This window comes from Bison bison, unplaced genomic scaffold (assembly GCF_000754665.1).
Source record: "Bison bison bison isolate TAMUID 2011002044 unplaced genomic scaffold, Bison_UMD1.0 scf7180017864032, whole genome shotgun sequence".
Lineage (NCBI taxonomy): Eukaryota > Metazoa > Chordata > Mammalia > Artiodactyla > Bovidae > Bison > Bison bison.
In genome coordinates this window covers 1252045-1276125 of record NW_011494604.1, presented here as the reverse complement: position 1 = coordinate 1276125, position 24081 = coordinate 1252045, and the positions used below count along the sequence as shown (strand labels likewise).

Below are 24081 nucleotides of genomic sequence, written 5' to 3'. Positions count from 1 at the left end.
ACAGGGACAGAGGAGCCTAGTGGGCTGCCATCTATGGGGTTGCACAGAGTCGGACACGACTGAAGTGACTTAGCAGCAGCAGCAGCATTGGTCTTCAGTTTCTTTGGTTTAATAAAGGTATTGTGATTACGCAGGAGAATGTTCTAGTCCTAAAGACAGACATATTGAATAATTTTGGAATACATCTGTCATAATACTGACAATTTTACTTTCCAATGATTCAGAAAAAAAGAAAATAAAGAGAGAAAGGAAGAAAGAATGGCAGGTATGTAACAGTTCAGTTCAGTCACTCAGTCGTGTCTGAATCTTTGTAACCCCATGGACTGCAGCATGCCAGGCTTCCCTGTCCATCAACAACTTCCGGAGCTTACTCAAATTCATGTCCATCAAGTCGGTGATTCCATCCAATTATCTAATCCTCTGTCGTCTCCTTCTTCTCCCGCTTTCAATCTTTCACAGCATCAGGGACTTTTCCAACGAGTCAGTACTTCACATCAGGTAAAGTACTGGAGCCAAAGTGTTGGAGCTTCAGCTTTAGCACCAGTCCTTCCAATGAATATTCAGGACTGATTTCCTTTAGGATGGACTGGTTGGATCTGCTTGCTGTCCAAGGAAGGCTCAAGAGTCTTCAACACCACAGTTTAAAAGCATCAATTCTTTAGTGCTCAGCTTTCTATATAGTCCAACTCTCACATCCATACATGACTACTGGAAAAACCGTAGCTTTGACTAGATAGATCTTTGTTGACAAAGTAATGTCTTTGCTTTTTAATATGCTGTCTAGGTTGATCATAGCTTTTCTTCCAAGGAGTAAGTGTCTTTTAATTTCACAGCTTTCCTTCCAAGGAGCAAGTGTCTTTTAATTTCATGACTGCAGTCACCATCTGCAGTGAGCACCCCCAAATTTTTGGAGCCCCCCAAAATAAAGTCTCTCACTGTTTCAACTGTTTCCTCATCTATTTGCCATGAAGTGATGGGACCAGATGCCATGATCTTAGTTTTATGAATGTTGAGCTTTAAGCCAACATTTTCACTCTCCTCTTTCACTTTCATCAAGAGGCTCTTTAGTTCTTCTTTGCTTTCTGCCATAAGGGTGGTGTCATCTGCATATCTGAGGTTATTGATATTTTTCACAGTAATCTTGATTCCAGCTTATGCTTCATCCAGCCCGGCATTTCTCATGATGTACTCTACATATAAGTTAAATAAGCAGGGTGACAATATGCAGCCTTGACATACTCCTTTCCTGATTTGGAACCAATCTGTTGTTCCATGTCCAGTTCTAACTGTTGCTTCTTGACTTGCATACAGATTTCTCAGGAGGCAGGTCAGGTGGTCTGATATTTCCATCCCTTTAAGAATTTTCCACAGTTTGTTGTGATCCACACAGTCAAAGACTTTGGCAAAGTCAATAAAGCAGAAATAGATGTTTTTCTGGAACTCTCTGGCTTTTTCAGTGATCCAACATATGTTGGCAATTACATCTCTGGTTCCTCTGCCTTTTCTAAAACCAGCTTGAACATCTGGAAGTTCATGGTTCATGTACTACTGAAGCCTGGCTTGGAGGATTTTGAGCATTACTTTGCTAGTGTGTGAGATGAGGGCAATTGTGGGGTAGCTTGAACATTCTTTGGCATTGCCTTTCTTTGGGATTGGAATGAAAACTGACCTTTTCCAGTCCTGGGGCCGCTGCTGAGTTTTCCAAATTTGCTGGCATATTGAGTGCAGCACTTTCACAGCATCATCTTTTAGGATTTGAAATAGCTCAACTGGAATTCCAACACCTCCACTAGCTTTGTTCGTAGTGATGCTTCCTAAGGCCCACTTGACTTTGCATTCCAGGAAGTCTGGCTATAGGTGAGTGATCACACCATCGTGGTTATCTGGGTCATGAAGATCTTTTTTGTATAATTCTTCTGTGTATTCTTGCCACCTCTTCTTAATATCTTTTGCCTGTGTTAGGTCCGTAACATTTCTTTCCTTTATTGTGCCCTTCTTTGCATGAAAATTTTCCCTGGTATCTCTAATTTTCTTGAAGAAATCTCTAGTCTTTCCCATTCTATTGTTTTCCTCTATTTCTTTGCATTGATCACTTATCTCTCCTTGCTATTCATTGGAACTCCACATTCGAATGGGTATATCTTTCATTTTCTCCTTTGCCTTTAGCTTCTCTTCTTTTCTCAGCTATTTGTAAGGCTTCCTCATGCAACCATTTTGCCTTTTTGCATTTCTTTTTCTTGGAGATGGTCTTGATCACTGCCTCTTGTACAATGTCATGAACCTCCATCCATAGTTCTTCAGGCACTGTCTATCAGATCTAAACCCTTGAATCTATTTGTCACTTCCACTGTATAATTGTAAGGCATTTGATTTAGGTCATACCTGAATGGCCTAGTGGTTTTCCTTACTTTCTTCAATTTAAGTCTGAATTTGGAAATAAGAAGTTCATGATCTGAGCCACAGTCAGTTCCCGGTCTTGTTTTTGCTGACTGTATAGATTCTACATCTTTGGCTGAAAAGAATATAATCAATATGATTTCTATATTGACCATCTGCTGATGTCCATGGTAGTCTTCTCTTTCGCTGTTGGAAGAGGGTGTTTGCTATGACAAGTGCATTCTCTTGTCAAAACTCTGTTAGCCTTTGCCCTGCTTCATTCTGTATTCCAAGGCCAAATTTGCCTGTTACTCCAGGTGTTTCTTGACTTCCTACTTTTGCATTCCAGTCCCCTATAATGAAAAGGACATCTTTTCTGGGTGTTAGTTGTAGGTCTTCATAGAACCGTTCAACTCCAGCTTCGTCAGCATTACTGGTTGGGGCACAGACTTGGATTACTGTGGCATTGAATGGTTTGGTAGCTGTTAATTGTATTGCTTTTTAAAACCTTTCTGTAAGTCTGAATTCTTTCAAAATAAAATGGTGTGTGGTGGGGGAAACAGGGATACAAATGAAAAAAAAAAAAAATGCTTTTCAGTCACTAACAAGAATCTCTATATACTGCCATGAAATGATTTACATAGTTAGATGGAAAAAGATTCAAATCAATATGAATAATACACTGACATTTACAAAGGAATAATTTTAAAAGAATATATAAGTAAATCTATAAATACATACGTATTAACATATATGGGCTCCCCTGGTGGCTCACTGGTAAAGAATCCACCTGCAATGCAGGAGACCTGGGTTCAATTCCTGGGTTGGGAAGATCCCCTGGAGAAGGGAACGGCTACCCACTCCAGTATTCTGGCCTAGAGAACTCCACGGACTGTATAGTCCATGGGGTTGCAAAGAGTCAGACACAACTGGGCAACTTTCACTTCATTTCACTAACATATGCACATAGTCTCTCTAGAAGGATACACCAGTGGTTGACTCTGGGGAGGAGAAATGGGAAGAGAATTGCCTATTATGAAAATTACAGGCTTGAAATTTACCATGTACATATTTTACTTGTGTATGCATGACTATTGATGTCTGTAGATATACACACATTAACTTTTTTAAAAGTCATTATGAAAATATCCAAGAAGATGTAGACTTAAAAGAATATAAAGCCAAGCACATGACACAAACCCTACAATTTAAAGGACAGGTGGAGGACAAAATTTACCAAATAAACTGAACAACAAGAAGAGAAAGGAAAAAAGATACAATAGGAAAAATTGTTTCATGGAAATGAAGGGATGAGATTATGTCAAGAATAAAGTAAACCATGAAACTATTAACAGTGATCTATTTTATTTGGTTCTAAGTTTTCTAAAATAAACATTATTTTTGAATTTAAACACTGAATTATTTTCAAAAGCAAGCACTGAACAACATGTGTGATAAGACAGGACACGTAAAACAAGACCTCTAGAGCGGCTGCAGTATCTGGTTACCCGAAGGACACAGGTGAACTTAATGGTCACTGAAAGAATTATAAGGGCAGAAAGGGATCATGGTCAACCAAGAGAACAGAGGTCAGGGAATAGGGGCACAGTGTAGTCTATGCTTTCAAAATATTAGGAGGGAACATACATCTAGAAGTTTTTTAGGGGTGTTTTGTTTGTTTTTTTAAAGATCAGCAGGCTATAACATACTTATGAGCTCAGAGAACAGAGCCAGTAGAGAGGAAGCATATGAAAAACAGATGAATAGCTACAGGCTGGGGAAACATGGGGCAGAGGTTTAGAGAGAGACAAAAGTGGGAGTCAGTGGGGGCAGGGTGGACAGGAGATGGGATTAAGGGTGGGGCAGGGAAGAAAGGGCTGAAGTAAAGAGTTCAAATTTTTTAAAATCATATTCACCTTCAGAGGATGCTAGGATATCAATATACTGCTTGAGAAATAACTAATAAAAGGAAAGAATTTTTTAAAATGAGGATGTCAAGGTAAGCAGAAGCTTCCTATGATAGCCACAAAATGTATTAGAATGATACTATTTAAAGGTCTGTAATAATTGAGAAACATTCACTTTTTAAACTTCAGTGAAAAAAAGGACACAAAGTTACATAATGGTATGATATGTGTGTATATATATGGTAGATATGAATAAAATAAGAGAAAATTGGGAGATTTTTCTTTTCTTCTTTATACTTTTCCTTCCAACTCTTTATGCACAGAGCACATGAAAAATGCATTTTTTTTTTAAGAAAGCAATCACTGCGTCTTAACATAGATATAATACTACTAAAGAAATAAAAACTTTCATTGAGCTTTAATAGGTACATAATTTGTTTAAAAGGTAGTAACAAATCTATGGGAAATAAAGAACTCCAGGAATAAAAGCAAGTTGACTTTTAGTTATAGTATCCATTACAAACAATTTGGGGTCGCAAAGAGTCGCACACGACTGAGCGACTGAACTGAACTGAACAAACAATTTTAGAATCAGAGCCGTAGTAATGAAGTGATCCTTGAGCCTATGTAGTCTAAAACTTTCCTCTAGCAAAATAGAAAAATGAGATCCAAGAAGGTAAAATAACCCATCCAAGGTCACAAAGTTTGCTATTGGCAAATGTGACCCAGGTATTCTGACTTCTAGGTCAGCATTTCCAATTCTGTATCAGAATACTCGTTTTTTTTTCTAGTGCACCACATGTGAATTACTTCTGGTTGGCATCAGCCTAATTAAGATCATCGTTCCAAGGCTGATCCTTAAAAGCACACAGGAAAAGTAAGCCCAATGTGATAAAAGCTTATGCATTCGTGAGGTGTCAATTCACAATAACATGTCTAAACCCAGAACAAAGTATGGAAATGAGCGAAAATAATCTAATTTACACGTTACTGTGAACACCAAATCAAATTTACCAACTTGAAAAAGAGCTGTACTCATCCTAAACCTCCCCAGTCTGAACTTAGATACCAAAGAAAAACTTCAGTACTGGGCATTGTAATAAATCGCTTGTTATCACCCTAAGAATCAGTTATTAATCCAGAAGAAACAAACTTGTGCTGAACCTTCAAAGACATTAACTACACAGGAATGTTAATTCCTGTGGGTTCTCAAATTTAAATTGCCTCAGGCACCAAGTTACATACTAGAAGATAAATGTGGCAATCAGTTTTAATACTTAAGGAGAGTATTTAGAATTCACAGCCTTAAAAAATCAAATTTGAAATTAATATCAATATATTGTTCACACTCAGGACACACACTATACATTTTCAGCTAGATCTAAAAATATGGCCCCCAAATAAAACCTTTGCTTTTAAATCAAGTATTAAAGAAATGCTGAGGCCACTTAATCTAGGTACTGTCTTGGCACTTCCTCTGTTACTACTATGATCTGCTGCTGCTAAGTCGCTTCAGTCATGTCCAACTCTGTACGACCCCATAGACGGCAGCCCACCAGGCTCCCTCGTCCTTGGGATTCTCCAGGCAAGAACACTGGAGTGGGTTGCCATTTCCTTCTCCAATGCATGAAAGTAAAAAGTGAAAGTGAAGTCACTCAGTTGTGTCCAACCCTCAGCGACCCCATGGACTGCAGCCTACCAGGGTCCTCTGTCCATGGGATTTCCCAGGCAAGAGTACTAGAGTGGGTTGCCATTTCCTTCTCCAACTAGCGTGTGAGATGAGTGCAATTGTGCTGTAGTTTGAGCATTCTCTGGCATTGCCTTTCTTAGGGATTGGAATGAAAACTATTTCCAGTTCTGTGATAGCTATATCTTTTTTTTCTTTAGCATCCTTGCATTTTAACTGGGGGCATGGCTGCTGAGCTTCATGTCCAGCTTCTCTTACAGATAGGTGCGGCCATATGACTAAGTCTGTACCAGTGGGGTGTGATTAGATACAGGTAAGTTCAGAACAGATAAAGGTTTAAGACCCATGTTCGGGATTTTGCACTCAAGTCTACACAGTGGACCACCTCAAAAAGATCTACTTTATTGATCAAAAATAATCTACAGCAACTGTAGAGATTATTCTGAACACAAAGTACAGTGATGAAGGAGAAAAGGCTAAGAAGTATGTCTTAAGTTCAGTGGCTTTAATGAGAATAAAAAGAACATTTTAACCAACACAAGTCACAAACAATGATAAAAGAGATGCTGAGGGAAGAGCAAAAGGGAGAGAACTCAGGTCCCTAATTTTGTATATATTTTCTTTCAGGTTAATTCAAGCTATAAAGGATGTACTGTTGAAGTTAATCTAGTTTGCATGCCTAAACTCATCCTGCTAAGAGCTCTAAGTTTATCACAGTGCTCTCTGCAATCACATTTTTCTCCATTTGTTAGCCTATTGTCCATTCCATCTTTCAGGAATCCAACACTACATAGCACTCCTTCATTATTTTCATAACAAGACAAGGAAACATATCTCCAAGTTCCAGTCACTTACCAGAACATTCTCTCTATACAGATGTAAAAACCCCAATAATTGGAACAATGGGAATCTCTACTTTTGGTCCAGTGAATTTCCAAAAGCAGTAATTCTCATTTAGGTGAGAGGATCAAAATTTGCTGGAAAATACCTTAAAACTACCAACGAGTAACAGAGTACCTGTAGATTACATTCCCCCAACTTTGTACTCTTTTGTTTCCTCACTCCTCTCTTAAAGCATCACTGTTTTAGGAACCTCAACTGTTGATGAGTGTATTTGGGTTATGGCAGAACAAAGACTTAAAACAATGCTAAGAGAGTAACATAACCAGGTGTCCCTAGCCTCCAGATAGCTAAAAACCCTACATGGAACAATTTACAGTTCCCCGGGTCAAGTGAGAAAGCAATGTTGTTGGGGTGAATTTAGTCTAGGACGACAGTGAAAAAGAATTCCATATCAACCATCAGAAAGACACATCTTCAAAGATATAAGCATCCCAAACTATAAAAGACCACTGTAACTTCCCATTCATAATTCACCCCATGCTGCTTTCATACCCCACCACCACAGTTTTAAGGAACCGTTTAAAATAAAAAACCCTGAAGCTCCTAGGGAAACTGTAGACTCTAAGAGACAATAAGAAGCTTCAAAAATGTAGGGAAAATGCTCAGCTTCCTCTTACCCTCCATGAAAACATATACCTTTACTCTGCCTGAAATTTCTGTTTCTTGAAAATCTACCTATTAATTTGGATTAAGAAAAGTGTTTTCCAGATTACATAATAGGTGCTAATAAATATTAATTTTTAGCATTTAAAATCTAAATGTCATATATTTATATGGTTCAAAAAGTAAAAATTAAGAAGATACATATTGTGAAGATTCCCAATCCTACTCTGCTTCCTATCTATCCAGTTCCCACTACATTTATTGGTTTCTTATCTTTCCAGACTTTCCTTGTGCAAATTAATGCAAATTACAGTTATTTCCCAGGACATCTTGATGAGGGGAGCTGGGGGCCAAGCTGAGAGAGACTGGTGGGTACAATTTCAGAGAACCTGCTCTGTCTCTCAGTGGCTTTCTCAAAATGGCCATAGTTCTCAGACAGCAAAAATTTGTATATCTGACTATGAAATACAAATCAGACTCCTGAACCCAGGCTCCATTCTGGCTAGGGCTCTGGTGTCCCTACCTGGCCCGTGTGAAGGGGAACACTCTGCCACTCTGTTAGAAAAGAAAGCCCCATCCACCATTTCTTAAGAGCTGGCCAAGTGTAACAAGCTGTACTTTAACTAAGTAGAGCCACACCTAATGAAATATCAAAGTCAGAGAATGTGCCTCCAGTCTTTGCTTTAATTTGGTGGTAGTGGGGAGGTGTGTGTACGGATGAACAGACTGCTATCTTTAGAGCAGTTTCAGGTTTACAGAAAATTTAAGCAGATGGTACAGCGAGTTCCCATATATCCACTCTTTCCCCTACTCACTTTCCTCTATCATTAACATCATGCACTAACATTGCAACTGATGAACCAATAGTGACATACTATTATTAACTGAAGTCCATGGTTTACATTAGGGCCCACTCTTTGTGTTGTACATTCTACTGGTTTTGACAAATGTATAATGACGTTGGGCTTCCCTGGCGGCTCAGACAGTAAAGAATCTGCTTGCAATGCAGGAGACCCAGGTTCGATCCCGGGGTTGGGAAGATTCCCTGGAGAAAAGAATGGCTACCCACTCCAGTATTCTTGCCTGGAGAATTCCATGGACAGAGCAGCCTGGTGGGCTACAGTCCTTGGAGTTGCAAATGGGTCAGACACGACTGAGCAACTAACACTATATGTGCACTATAAGGACATAACCACCATTATAATAAGAACAGTTTCACTGCCCGAAAATCCTCATGCTCCCTTCCTCCATCCCTCCAAATCTTTTCACTTATTGTCTTTAGAGTTTTGCCTTTTTCAAAATGTCGTATAGTTAAAATCACTTAGTATATAGTTTTTTTTTTTCAAACTGGCTTCTTTCATTAAGCAATATGAACTTAAGGTTTAGCCATGTCTTTTTGTAGCTTGATAGCTCACTTCTTTTTATTACTGAATAATATTCCACTGTATAGTTTGCTGAAATCTGTTTATCCATTCACCATTCACTTTTTTTTTTTTTAACATGATGGATTTATTTGGATGTATTTTGCCATTTTTTTTTTTTTTCTGGTTGTGCTGCACACCATGTGGAAACCTTAATTCCCTTACTGGGGATTGAACCCATGTCCCCTGCATTGGAGAGGACAGGGGTTCAATCCCCAGTAAGGAGTCTTATTAACCACTGGACTACCAGGGAAGTCTCCTTCATTTTATAAGAAATGAAACTGAGGAACCAGAAAGTAAGGTGAACAATTCAAGGTCACAGAGCTAATCAGCTCAGCTGGAGTCAACTCTCTCTCTCACTCTTCCACAAACAAAAATCAGCTCTCACACTTCTATGTGACTGTTCTTTCCACTACATCAAGTTTTTTTTTTTTTTAAAGGCAAGAGAAGATCTTATTTATTAGCTTTTTCCAGTCAGCAGTCTCCAAATTGCCTTTGTTTCTTTCTGGCAGGTTGTTTAAGTGGTTTGAAATTGATGCCTTACTAGAATAAAGCTAAACAGCTCAGCAACCAGGGCAGGAATGCCCAGAGACAGCAGCCAGCTGCCCTGTGCCTGAAAGGGAACAGGGGCTTTACCTACAGGCCCGGATGTTCAGGAGAGGAGCTGGGAAGTCATAAGAAGACCCCCAATCCCCCTGGAGGGATAGCTCTGCTGCCTGAAAGCTGTGATGTCCTCTGCTCTTGGCTTCATATGGCTGAGGACTTTCAGAGGGTACTCAAGATGCCACTCTCTTGCGTATTCCCCAAACTAACAGCAACTTTAAAACAGAATATAAAGTGCCTTGACTGGGTTCTTACAAATGATATTTTTAGCATAATACTGGCCAAAAAAAAAAAAAAGAACTAATTTACAATGTGTAAGTGTCAAAAACTCTTCAGAGAATGTGAGTAAAAACAGGGAAAGGAAAAGGGGAGATGTGTGTAACTTCAAGAAAGGAAGTTTCAAAAGTTTACAAAAAGTAAGAGAAAACGTATGTTCTGATAGCTATAGTCTCCGGAAGAAACTCCTCTGGAAAACAAAATAGTTGGCAATATCTGAAAAAATTAGCGATTTCAGAGGTAGCCATCAATAAAAAAGAAAAAAAGGAGATAACTAGGTAGGAAATCCAAAAGCAGGACGAAAACCTGCCTATGAGTGCTCTCCTCTTTCTTCTGCTTATCTCTGTCTACTCAGGTGCTTCCAGGTCCTGCTCACCGCCCCCCTCAGAGCTTCCTGCTCGTATCCTGACTCCTCCTTCAAACTCTCTGTACTTGTCATTTATTTGTGGACTTCTCTGCCTCCCAATTCAATTCCAGGGCCTGAGACTGCAAGGCCCTTGTCACACATATCTTGGTTTCTCCAGAATACCTCTAAGCAGTGCCTCCTGCAGAGCAGATAATAAATAAATATTTGTTAGTTAAGTCGAAGAAGCCAACTAGAAAGTAGTGTTTTTAAGGGGAGAGGAAACTAGAGTAGTATAAAGGATACAAAATCTGAGCACATTAAGTTGTACTAATAACCAAATCTAAATCAATTGTGTAACAAGTGGAATCAAAAGGCACAGTCATCTGAAATTGCAAAAATAGCACAGTACCTGCAGGAGACTTTCTATGGCATGAAAGCCTCGAATTAAATTCAGAGCAGCACATAAAAGACTAAGGATAAATGCCACAATCCCTGAAAGAGTTGCTGGTTCCAGTCTCTGGTGAGCTGAAAAATAAAAAAAAATGATCAGAAATGAACATCAATATCTCACATCAATACCTATACTTATATAAAATGAAATTCACTGCTTAATTTATATGGATCAAATATTGGTGAATCTTCAAAAAATTATTATGCCTTACAAATTACATATTTTTTAAAATGCAAAATGTCTGACATGACAGCTTCATTCCCTTGAACTCAAGTTAACTTTTTTTCTACATTTTTAACAAAGACACCTAATTTGCATTTGAGGTACATAGCGCTAAGGAGTTCTCACATTCGCCAGTAAACCATATAGGAAAAAAATCTTATTGCCTAAATATGTCTACCATTTACAAGTAGCTGCAAATATGTATATTTTTTTAGCTGCAAATATTTGCGAAGGTGACTTTGCTCAGAAATTCACTGCATAATTCCTATTTTTTCTGAAAATGCTTAGGAAACATTTTAAAGGACAAACATAGCTTGCTTTTAAGCAAAGCTCTTCCTTATTTGGGTCCCAGGGCTATAAATACCACAGGGTATATGCGAAAGCTCATCTATAACCACTGATTTGAACTCTGTAATAGAATGGACTCTTACAGTTATGAGGCTCCTGGTCTCTGAAGACCACTTGAAGATAAAACAACAGTTGATGAAGTGACCAGTTTATTTTACAGACACATGCCCTATCCATCGGGACTTTATGGTATAACACATTTAGATATACAATAGCTTCCCTTCATCATTCTGCAGTTAACAAAATTAACTATAGAGTCTAAATGAAAACACAAAACTAAATACATAATCATCTAGACCTCAAAAGGGAGAGAGAGGGAAAAAGAGGACAACAGAACTATATTTAGATCATTTTATTTTAAATCACTGAAGTGTAAAAGCCCTAACAATGAAGTTAATGAGGTAGAACATTAATATAAAGGCTTAAATCTTTGCAACTTATATTCAACCATTACAGCAGAAAAACATCCCTAAATAATTCATAAAAACACAAAAACCCACATGTCACGAAAAAAAGTTATTCCTCAAATTCAGTAGGAATCCAAATATAGGATATATTTTCTTAAATTTCTTCTGTGCCAAAGCTAACTGCTTGTTCTCCCAGTTAATTTCCTTGAGATTAATATGAAAGCAAAAACTAAATGTCTTTGTAAAGTATTGGTACCAGATTTTCTATCACTAGAGAAAAAAATCGCACAACTTAAGAATCTATCCAATGGTCTAACAATTAGTCCTACTCTGCATCCCTCCTCCATCCTTCTCCACTCCCTCTGGGTAGTAAGGGGGAACTGACCTCCAAGTTAAAAAAAAATCCTTAGCAAGGACCTCAAGCACAAAGCTACTTGATAACTAAACAGGTTACAGAAATAACACTTCTAATGCCCATGGGATTTTCCAGGCAAGAGTACTGGAGTGGTTGCCATTGCCTTCTCCGAAAGTATACAAGTTTATCTTACCAAAAAACCAAACAGTAATCTATACTGTAATTAAGAACCATAGCCTTTTGTGGTCAAGTAAGGAATGGCCGTGCTTGAATGAAAAAATATTACCATTTTAATGTGTTGATTAATACCTATTTAAGAAATAAATAATAATATTTACCAAGTTTCTAAGACTTGCCTCTTGGGCCCTTGGAACACTCTCTTTATAATGATAGTATATGACTTAAAAATTATTTCAAATAACTAGAAACATTTTTAAAGGCATTAAAGCAAATGACAAGCCTCCTTTAACAAGGACAAGGCACAAATTATGCTAAAGGACAGGCTGGAAAGGTGCCAAATCACAAGAAAGAATATTCTCAAGTGGAGATTCCCCCACTCCCACCCCATCCCCTTCCTAAGACCTGTGGGAATACTTACTAAGAAAAACTCCACCTGCACAGAATGTGAGGCTGACACTTTGTAAGGACACTTTCTCATTTTAATGAATTGAACGAGATATTTAATCACATTTCAATGAATTATATTACATATTTTTTATTTTATAAAACAGATTTTAGATGAATTATTATCCACAAATGCTTACTTCACATTTTAATTTGGCACCATGATACGTACTATTAGGTATAAAGCAGGTTTAGAACAGTAAGAAACAAAGAAATGAGAGGTAATATAGAAAATAATAGTTTTGTTTAATTCAAAATAACACTACCAGGTCACTTTTTATTTGTTTAGCTATTATTGTCTTCTGCTATGATGCTTTTTTTTTAGTCTCCTTGAGCCCAATAACTGCATTTTCACATCAAAATTAAAATTTTAATGTACCAATGATTAAAGGAAAGTTTAAAAAAATTCCTAAAGAAGTAAGAGCAAATCCCTTGGAACAAAAGGGCTATTAGCAGACTCAGTGGAAGAAACCCAGGTTTGATTGAGAATGGAGACATTTTAAACATATCAAACTTGAAGTGATGGTGAGATATGAGATATGTTTAATAAGCAACTGAAGAATGCAAGAAAGGTGAGTTGGAAAAACAGATGAGGTCTGCATCTGATGGGAAGGGCTTGGATGAGATTATACTGAAGGAAGTGAGCCAACAGCAAACCCTTGGTAAACACTGCCTTCACAGAAAGGAAGAGGAGGCAGGGAAGACAGATGTAAAACAAACAGAAGAAGAGGGAGCAACAGAAGCTCAGGAAAGGGAGACCATCAAGAAGACATGGATTACAATGTCTGTAAACAGGCCAAAGACAATGTGAACTGAAAAAGAAAAAAGATTCGATTTACTGACTAAGATGGTTCTGACTCTTCAGAAAGTATTCAATGGTGAAGGCAAAATTCAGACTGCAAGAAGTTAAATAACTAGTAAAGGTAAGAGACAGAAGCAGTAAGTGAACACTTCCGCAGTTACAGGAGAGGAAAACAGAACGACAGCCTGACAGATACAACAGGATTGAAAAATAATTATTTTTCCCCAGTAATGGGGTGGAAGAAAGAGACTTTAATAAATTTATAGGTGGAACAACAAATTCAGAGAAGAAGAAATAGAAGAATCAAGAGAAAAGAAAAATAATTGGTGAAACAGAGTACCAGAACAGTCATAGTGAGTATTCAAAAAGATGGTCCCATTCTAACCTCAAACCTCCTCATAATACTAGTGTCTATGCTGAGTCAAAGACAAAGTTCAGAAGTTGCAGTCATTCAATGATGTCCAAAACACCTGGAGACACAGGTTTTAAAATGCAGAGAAATTTCAAGTCAGTTCTATCTAAATAAGCATACCTTATTACTAAATTATGACTGAGACTAATTGTAAGGTACAAAAACACACTATTTTTTTCACTACAAGACCCTTTCTTATCATTACCACTTGTCAAAAATGTGCTTGTCCTTCAAGTTTCCAAGGTCTAAAAGTGTTACTTCCTTTTTATCTTAGAGCATGTATCACATTCTACCTTGTATTTTATTTATTGACTTTTACTTGCTTTTCCCATCTTGAAACCAGACATGTGCTTATTGTCTTTATAAAATGCCCTACAATATTTAAGCATAATACTTTGGAGGGAAAAAAGCAATAAATATTTGTTAGATTATGAGGGTGTGTGTGTGTGTGTGTGTGTGTGTATCAGAAAGAGATTGGGAAATCTACATGCATTGTGGGACAACAGCCAAATACAGTCACATTTGTAGGCAACTAATAAATTGTCTAGAAAATTACATAGATTGACAAAATGCTGATTAACCAAGTATTTATGCTAAAAACAGAGGTATTAAAGAAACTGAGAAACGTGTATTAAATTTAGGGTTTCATATATTTGTTTTGAAGGATATAAAATTTAAAAGAATAACAACATTAAATGTTGGTGAGGATAGAGGGCAATCAAAACTCTCATACATTGCTTGTGGGAATGTAAAATGGCACAACTACTTCCAAAAACTGGCAGTTAAAGAGTTAAACATGCACCTAACCCGTGACCTATCAACTTGACTCCTAACACTTACTTGAGAGAAATGAAAACACATAGCAACAAAAGATGAATGTTTATAACAGGTTTATCTACACTAACCAAAAACTGGAAACAAGCTAATGTCCAATGTTTACCCACCCTGGATAAACAAAGTGTGGTATGCCCACACAGTGACTACTACTCAGCGATGGGAACAAACTACAGAGATGCAACGTACACATATGACATTGGATTAAGCAAAAGAGGCTGAACACAAGAATTACACTATATAGTCTTGTTTATATAAAGCTCTAGAACAAATAAAACTAATTTAAAGCGAAAAACATCTCAATAGTGGTTGTCTGGAGTGGGACAGAGATTGAGTGAGAAAGGTCATAAAGAAAACTTTCTAGGAAGATGGAAATGGTCCACACTGTGATAGGTGTATGTATTATCATGGTTTTTTACTCTGTATTTTTGATGCTTTGACATCTCGGGGCCTTGCAGACATCAAAGGACTGCCTCTCCCGGGACTATTTAATTCGTAGAGACGGCAAAAAACTCATCTGCAAGCACGTCTTCCATAAGCAAACCCCATATCCGGAGCCCACATTCCTAACTACAGGGTTCTCATACTGAAGGCCACTATTCCCCTGCCTGAAGCACTTCAGGGGCAGGTATCATACAAGTATTCAAACTAGCCAATCTTAAATGTACTTTCTGGGCCTCTCCCGTTCCTTCCTGGGGAAATCACAGCAAAGACTCTTAGCTCCTAATCTGTTGGCCGTGCCGTGCCATATGTGAATAAGAGTAAAGTCTATATTTTGAAACAGAGTGTGGTTTATACAACTGTATCCATTTGTTGAACCATACAACAAATATCTGTGCATTTTAGTATGTGCAAATTTCCCTTAAAAAAGAAAACTGTGGCAAACTATTGGGTATAAGATAGGCTCAGCAATGTGTTATACAACATGGGGAATATAGCCAATATTTTATAGTAACTGTAAATGGAAAATAACCTTTATAAATCGTATAAAAACTTAATTTAAAAAGAAAAAGAGAAAGAACTGTAGAAATTATCAAGTGGATAAGTGGGTAGTGAGGGGAGGTATAGATGAAACAAGAATGTCAAAATATTGATATAGTTATAACAGTTGGATGATGGATACAAAAGTGTTAATTATAATATTCTATTTACTTGATATATGTTTAAATTTTTCTATAATAAAGTGTTTAAAAAAAAAAAAAGTAAAAGTAGGACATAGTATTTAACATATTGACCCCAGCAGAACATCTGTAGAAAAAAGATACCAAAAGCAAGAGAGACAAGGCCTGCAAAATAATGTTTATCAAATAACTATTAATCAGATTCTAAAATAAATTCATTTAGGAAAGACAACTGCAAAACAAGAAAGTATATTTAAACTGGGAGACTATACAGAAAATATTATGCAGGCCTGATCTGAATTAAAAACAAATTTAAAGTTAATATTATGATAATCTCCAACTGCCAATTATTTTAAAATTTTCTCTTTCTTATGATTTTTCTCTCCCTTTCTTAAAATAACAAATTCCAGATTTCTCCCTATTTTCCAAGTATCTCCTATTTGGTGATCCAAGATACCATGGCAATCTACACATCAGAGTAGAGACTTATGGAAGTCAAGTAATACAAGGAATTTCTAATAAAGTCCTCCTCCTAGTAGGTCAAGTTGAACCCCTACCCCAAATTAAGGTAATTCTCCTGGATCCTGAGTGTATATTTTAATGAACATATATTCTTAGCAAGTGCCAGACCTATGGAATTAAAACTACTGGAGAAGGAACGACCAATGGAAGTCTTGGAGCTCCCTCAATCCAAATATCATAAAAAAATTAATCCCTAGGCTAACGGCAGAGATTGGTGTGACCACCCGAGGCTTGCTTAAAAAGATGCATTGGTGATGATTCCTATCATACTCCTTTTTAACTTTCCAGTTTGTCTCCAACTAGGTGCATCATAGAGGATGACAACAGATTACTGTAGGTTCCAACAGCACATGCTTTTCCAGATGCGGTCTCCATGTGGAACAAACCAATTAACTCCCTGGCACACAGGTACTAACTTTTGTATACTTTTTTTTATCTATCCTAAAACAGAAGACCAGAAGCATTTTGCTTTTACTTAATACAGATATCAGTAAATTTATCATATTGCCACTAGGTTTTATCAACTGTGTGCCACTGATTTGTCCATAGCAGGGGTTAGCAAACCATGACCCACGGACCAAATCCGGCCTAGCACCTATTTTTATAAATAAAGTTTTACTGCAAGACAGTGTCAGCTATTCTTTTACATACTGCATATAGCTGTTTTCATACTATACCAGCAGAGTTGAGTAGTTAAGTTGAGTAGGTATAAGAGAGACCACATGGCCTGTAAAATATAAAATATTTACTACCTGGCCTTTTACAGAAAAAGTTTGCTAAATCTTGGCTTACAAGCACTTAACATCTTAACACCTCATAGAATATTATATTAGTCTACTTCATTGAGGATCTCATGCTGACAGGACCTGAAGAACAGACAGTATATGCTTTGGGTTAGATACCTTGAGATGACATATATGCCAGAGGGTAAAAAATAATCTCAAGATTACAAAAGTCTACCACCTCAATCAAGTTTCTGGTGGTTAAAGGTCTAGAGAATATTGAAAGTAAAGATCAAATTGCAGCTTTCCACCCATACCACTAAGAAAACATATATTGCTTAATACGCCTTTCTAGATTTGTGTATGATGCTTCAACATGTTTACTAAATGACAATGGTTGAGGAGGGCCCAAAGCAACAGAAGGATCCAGACTTCAATACAGGACATTTTTCTACTCAGCACTTATGACCCAGGGATCCAATGTTGTTAAAAATATCTGTGGGACTTCCCTAGTGGTACAGAGGATAAGAATCCTCCCTGCTAATACAGGGGACACGGGTTCGACCTCTGGTCCAGGAAGATTCCATTTGCTGTGGAGTAACTAAGTCCACATGCCACAACTATGGAAGCCCACGTGCTCTTGGGCTCTTGAGCCACAACAAGAGCCCCTGTGTCACAACTACTCAAGTCCACATGCCCTAGAGCCCCCATGTCATAAATGCTGAACCCCTGTGCTGAGCTACTGAAGTGTGTGTGCCTAGAGCCTGTGCTCTGCAACAATTTCAAGAAGCCAAAGCAATGAGAAGCCCATGCACCACGACTACAGAGTAGCCCCCACTCTCCACAACTAGAGAAAGCTCATGTGCAGCAGTGAAGATGCAGTGCAGCCAAAAATTAACTAATTAATTATGTAAAATCTGTGGATAAGAGGGATGATGTTTTGAGCCTGTAGTAAACCTGGAAAGAAAAATCATAAAAGAGGCTCCAGGTATTCTGAAGCAATGACACGCCCTTAGGCAAAAATTGTTTTCATTTTCAGAACTAGTTTTAGGCTTGCTTATTAGCTACCACAGGACCTAGTGTTCATACCACAAAATATCAGATATATATTAGTAATCTCTCTTCTCTTTTTTTGTCAAATAGGACAGTTAAGGCATGAGAAATTATATTTTCAATGACTGTCTTTTCTCAAGCAGAAGTTACCTTGTCAGCTTATCCATTGGAAAGAAAGACTATAAAACCCAAAAGAACCACAAAAACTGACAAATGAAATAAGGAGGTATAATAAGGCAACAAAGAATAGAAAATAGATCAAAAGTAATCAATACAAAAAGAGGCAGAAAAAGAGACGTGATCAAAATCCGAAAGAACAAAAACAAATAGCCAAGATGACAGGTTTAAACCCAAACATACCAATAAACACACTAAACATCAATGATCTGAATACATAGGTAAACAGGCAGATATTGTCAAACTGGATTTTTTTCCCAAAAGACCCAACTACATACCTAAAAAAAAAAAAAACACTCTTTAAATATAAAAATACAACAGTCTCCCAAGGCAATATAAATAAAAGCAAAAATAAACAAATGGAATCTAATCAAACTTACAAGCTTTTGTACAGCAAAGGAAATAATAAACAAAACAAACAGCCTACAGAGGGAGAAAATATCTGCAAATGTTTTAACCGACAAAGGCTTAAACTCCAAAAATACACAAATAGTTCATACAACTTAATAATAAGAACAAGGAAAAAACCCAATCAAAAAATGAGCAGAAGATGTTCTCCAAAGAAGACACACAGATGGTCAACAGGCATGTGAAAAATGCTCAACATCATTAATTATTAGAGAAAAGCAAGTCAAAACTATAATGGGGTACCACCTCACACTGGTCAGAACAGCCATCATTAAAAAGTCTATAAATATCAAGTGCTGCAAAGGGTATGAAGAAAAGGGGACCCTTCTACACCTTGGTGGGAATGTAAGTTGGTACAGTCACTATGGAGAACAGTATAGAAGTTCCTCAGAAAACTAGAGTTGGCATATGGTCCAGCAATCCCACTTTGGGGCATATATCCGGACAAAACTATAATTCAAAAATGCTCATTGCAGCACTATTTACTAGACATGGAAGCAACATAAATGTCCATTGACAGATGAATGGATAAAGATGTGGCACATATATACAATGGCATACAACAGCATGGACTTTGAGATTATCATACTAGGTAAGTCAGAAAGAGAAAGACAAATACCATGCAATATCATTTATATGTGGAGTCTAAAATATGACATAAACATATCTATAAAACAGAAACAAACCCACAGACACAGAGAACAGACTTGTAGTGGCCAAGGCGCAAGCAGGGAGGGGAGATGGACTGGGAGCTTGGGATTAGCAGATGCAAACTATTGTATATAAAATGGAAAACAATGTCCTACTGTATAGCACATGGAACTACAGTCAACATCCTATGATAAACCATAATGGAAAAGACCATGAAAGAGAATGTGTAATATAGATAGATATGTATAACTCAATCACTTTGCTGTAAATAGAAATTAACACAACATTGCAAATCAACTATATTTCATTTAAAAATATATAAGTAAATGTATATATTTTAAAATATATAAATGTATTTATTTAAATTAACTAATTTATTTAAATATTCAAATAAGTATTTTTAAAAATACATTTACCTATTTAAAAATATGTTAAAAACAAATGTTAAAAGAAAAAAGATGGTAAAATATACACTAATTTTAAAAAAGAAGATTATCATTGCTCTATTAATAAAGTAGACTGCAGAGCCAAGAATATTGCTGGATATAAAGAAAGTAATTTCAAAGGACAAAGGAGTACATAACACCAAGAGAACAATCCTAAATATTTAACAAGATTTAAAATACACAAGATAAAAACAATAGACCTAAAAGGAAAAAAACATAAATTTGAAAATACAGTGAGAGATTTGAACACCCCTTTCTCAATAATTAACAGAAATAGACAGAAAACCAGAAAGGTATAAAAGACTTGAACACCATCAACTAGCTTGATCTAAATGATACTGATCACCAATATTGATATATTATCATCTAGCCAGTAACAGTAGAATACATATTCTTTTCAAATGAACACAGAAAAATTACTAAGATATACTATACTTGGAGAAAATAAAACAAGTTCAATAAATGTAAAAGGATTAAAATTATACAAAATTTGCTATCTGGCTACAATGAAATTAAATTTGAAATCAGTAACAGAAAGGCATCTGAAAAATTTCTATATTTTGAAACATGTAACATATTTCTAACAAATCCATGGATCATGAAAGAAATCAAAAGGGAAATTAAAAAGCATTCTGAATAGAATGAAAGCAAAAATGCAATAGATTATAATTTAAATTCACAAAATACAGCTAAAGCAATATTTAGTGGGAAATACACAGTACTAACTGTATTAAAAAAGAAAGTTCCGAAGTAAACTACCTCAACTTCTACCTTCAGATCAGATCTGATCAGATCAGTCGCTCAGTCGTGTCTGACTCTTTGCGACCCCATGAATCACAGCACGCCAGGCCTCCCTGTCCATCACCAACTCCTGGAGTTCACTCAGACTCACGTCCATCGAGTCAGTGATGTCATCCAGCCATCTCATCCTCTGTCGTCCCCTTCTCCTCTTGCCCCCAATCCCTCCCAGCACCAGAGTCTTTTCCAATGAGTCAACTCTTCACATGAGGTGGCCAAAGTACTGAAGTTTCAGCTTTAGCATCATTCCTTCCAAAGAAATCCCAGGGCTGATCTCCTTCAGAATGGACTGGTTGGATCTCCTTGCAGTCCAAGGGACTCTCAAGAGTCTTCTCCAACACCACAGTTCAAAAGCATCAATTCTTCAGCACTCAGCCTTCTTCACAGTCCAACTCTCACATCCATACATGACCACAGGAAAAACCATAGCCTTGACTAGATGAACCTTTGTTGGCAAAGTAATGTCTCTGCTCTTGAATATGCTATCTAGGTTGGTCATAACTTTCCTTCCAAGGAGTAAGCTTTTAATTTCATGGCTGCAGTCACCCAACTTCTACCTTAATAACCTACAAAAAGAAAACTCAACTAAACTCTGCTGCTGCTGCTGAGTCACTTCAGTCGTGTCTGACTCTGTGCGACCCCACAGACGGCAGCCCACCAGGCTGCCCTGTCCCTGGGATTCTCAAGGCAAGAACACTGGAGTGGGCTGCCATTTCCTTCTCCAATGCATAAGAGTGAAAAGTGAAAGTGAAGTCGCTCAGTTGTGTCCGACTCTCAGCGACCCCATGGACTGTAACCCACCAGGCTCCTCCATCCATGGGATTTTCCAGGCAAGAGTACTGGAGTGGGGTGCCATTGCCTTCTCCGAACTAAACTCTAAGGAAGCAAAAGATAGGAAGTAATAAACACCAAAACATAAATCATGAAACAGAAAACAAAACAATAAAAAGTCAAAGTAAGCAAAAGCTAGTTTTTTAAGGAAATTGATAAAAATTATAAACTCTATGGGGGAGAATGGATACATGTATATGTGTGGTTGAGTCCCTTTGCTGTTCACCATGAAACAATCACAACATTGTTATCAGCTATACCCCAATACAAAATATATTCTTTTTTAAAAAAAAGAAAAATTATAAACTCTAAGAAGACTGATGTCAAACTTTATGCCCCAAAATTCAATAACTTAGGTGAAATGGACAGAATTCTTAAAAGGAACAAACTACTAAAACTCACTCAAGAAGATAACTCGAATAACTACATTCACTAAAGAAACTGATCTGTAGATAAAAATCTTATCACAAAAACCAGAAGCTCGAAAGGCTTCACCTACTAAATGCTTAAAGAAATAACTTCTACAGAAACATTTCTCAAATTTTGAAGACGAGAGAATACCTTTCCATTTATTCTCTGAGGCCAGTTTTTTTGTGTTAGCAAAACCAGACAACCCCTCCCCCCAAAAAAAAAATCACAAAAGAGGAAAACTACAAACCAATTCCCTGATGAATACAAGTACAATATCTTAATAAAATTTTAGCAAATTGGATCTGAGTATATAAACAGGATAATACAGGATAAACCTCAGTGGGGTTTATCACAGAACCACCAGATTGATTTAACATTTGAAAAGCTACAATCATCTCAATAAATGCAGACAAAGCACTTGACAGAATACAACTTCAGTTCCTGATAAAAACTGGGAATATAAGGGAATTTTCTCAACCTGGTAAAAAGGCATAAAATATAAACCCTACGTTAATATCGTATTATAAGTATTTAACTGTTTAGACTGAGCTTTTCCTGGTAAGATCAAAATCAGGAACAAAGCTATTTTATTCTTTCAGGATATCTTTGTTAACCACAGAATTCTACATTTGCAGTTATCCTCTTTTTTAAAAGATATTATTAAGTTGCCTTCTGGCCTCCACGGTTTCTGTGAGAGGGACAGAGAGAGAGAGAGAGAGAGAGTGTGTGTGTGTCTAATGGTTTGCATTCACATAGTCTAGTCTCCTCAAGGAGTCTGGTTATTTTTGATTGCTTGCCAATCTATTTTCAAAATCGTATTGTAGACATTAAAAGCTTGTGAGACTTTTTCTTAGGAAATTTGTTTGTTTCTGCCAGGATCTTTGGAGCAAAGCACAGTGTAATCAGCTCAATTCAGTTTTAGAGACCAATATGGTTCAAAACTAAGCTGCAGTCCTGATAAAGCCTATCTACTTCATACATAAAGCCTACCTACTTCATACTCCTTCCTGTCTATCCTTTTCTTAGAGTGCAGACATGCAAAATCCTAACCCAAAGCTGAAGAGTTGCTCATGAGGTTCACCACCTTGGTGGGTTCTGCTCTCTAATCCCTGTCTCCCAAGTCTTGAGAGGTTATCAGTAGTTCCCTCCAGAACTGGAAAAAGCCTCCCCACCGAAAAAGTAGTTCCAAACATTGGGTTCATTTTCCTGAGCCTCCATTTTCCCCTGTAACCTAGTAATTCTTAGTAATCTTGTTGGGTCTCCAAAGACATCAGGAACATTATGTTTTAAAATAAATTCTATATTAGACCTATTATTCTATATAATATATACATTCTATTTAGCTTGTCCACATGTATTTCATGGGACTACTGGTCTGAATGTCTTCCCTGGGGGCTCAGATAGTAAAGAATCCACCAGCAATGCAGGAGACCCAGGTTCAATCCCTGGGTCAGGAAGATGCCCTGGAGAAGGAAATGGCGACCCACTCCATTATTCTTGCCTGGAGAATTCCATGGACAGAGGAGCCTGGCAGGCCATAGTTCATGGGGTCATAAAGAGTCAGACATGACTGAGCAACTCACACAATTGGTCTCAATTACCTATTCCATCATTACTGGAAGTCTTTAAAGTAATAACCCCTTCATTTATTACTGATTTTAATAATTGAATATAATCCAAATATAATAAAATTCATCATTTTAAAGTGTACAATTCAGAAATTTTAATATATTCACAGACTTGTATCATCATTATCAACTAATTCCACAACATTTTTATTACCTTAAAAAGAAACCTCATAACAATTAGTAGTTATTATGCCTATTTCCCTCCAGCTCCTATCAATGGCAAATATACTTTTCTATCTCTGTAGATCTGCCTACTCTGGACATATTGAATAAATGAATTATAAATATGTGACCTTTTGTACCTGGCTTCTCTCAATTAGCATGTTTTAAAGTTCATATGGTACCATGTAACATCAATACTTCATTCTTTTTCTATTACTTAGTAATATTGCAGAAGCTCTATACAGTCAGCAAAAATAAGACCAGGAGCTGACTGTGGCTCAGATCATGAACTCCTTATTGCCAAATTCAGACTGAAATTGAAGAAAGTGGGGGAAAACCACCAGACCGTTTAGATATGACCTAAATCAAATCCCTTATGATTATACAGTGGAAGTGAGAAATAGATTTAAGGGACTAGATCTGATAGAGTGACTGATGAACTATGGACGGAGGTTCATGACATTGTACAGGAGACAGGGATCAAGACCATCCCCAAGAAAAAGAAATGCAAAAAAGCAAAATGGCTGTCTGAGGAGGCCTTACAAATAGCTGTGAAAAGAAGAGAAGCGAAAAG

General features: G+C 37.1%; 1 protein-coding gene across 1 annotated transcript in view; it reads right to left on the bottom strand.

Annotated features, from left to right (window-relative positions):
- The window catches only part of SEC22A (SEC22 vesicle trafficking protein homolog A (S. cerevisiae)), a 64730-nt gene that overhangs the window by 14083 nt on the left and 26566 nt on the right, over positions 1 to 24081 (bottom strand). Inside the window, exon 4 of the mRNA XM_010834269.1 lies at positions 10532 to 10647. Coding sequence (XP_010832571.1) covers positions 10532 to 10647 — 116 coding nt within the window. The remainder of the gene's footprint in view (positions 1 to 10531; positions 10648 to 24081) is intronic.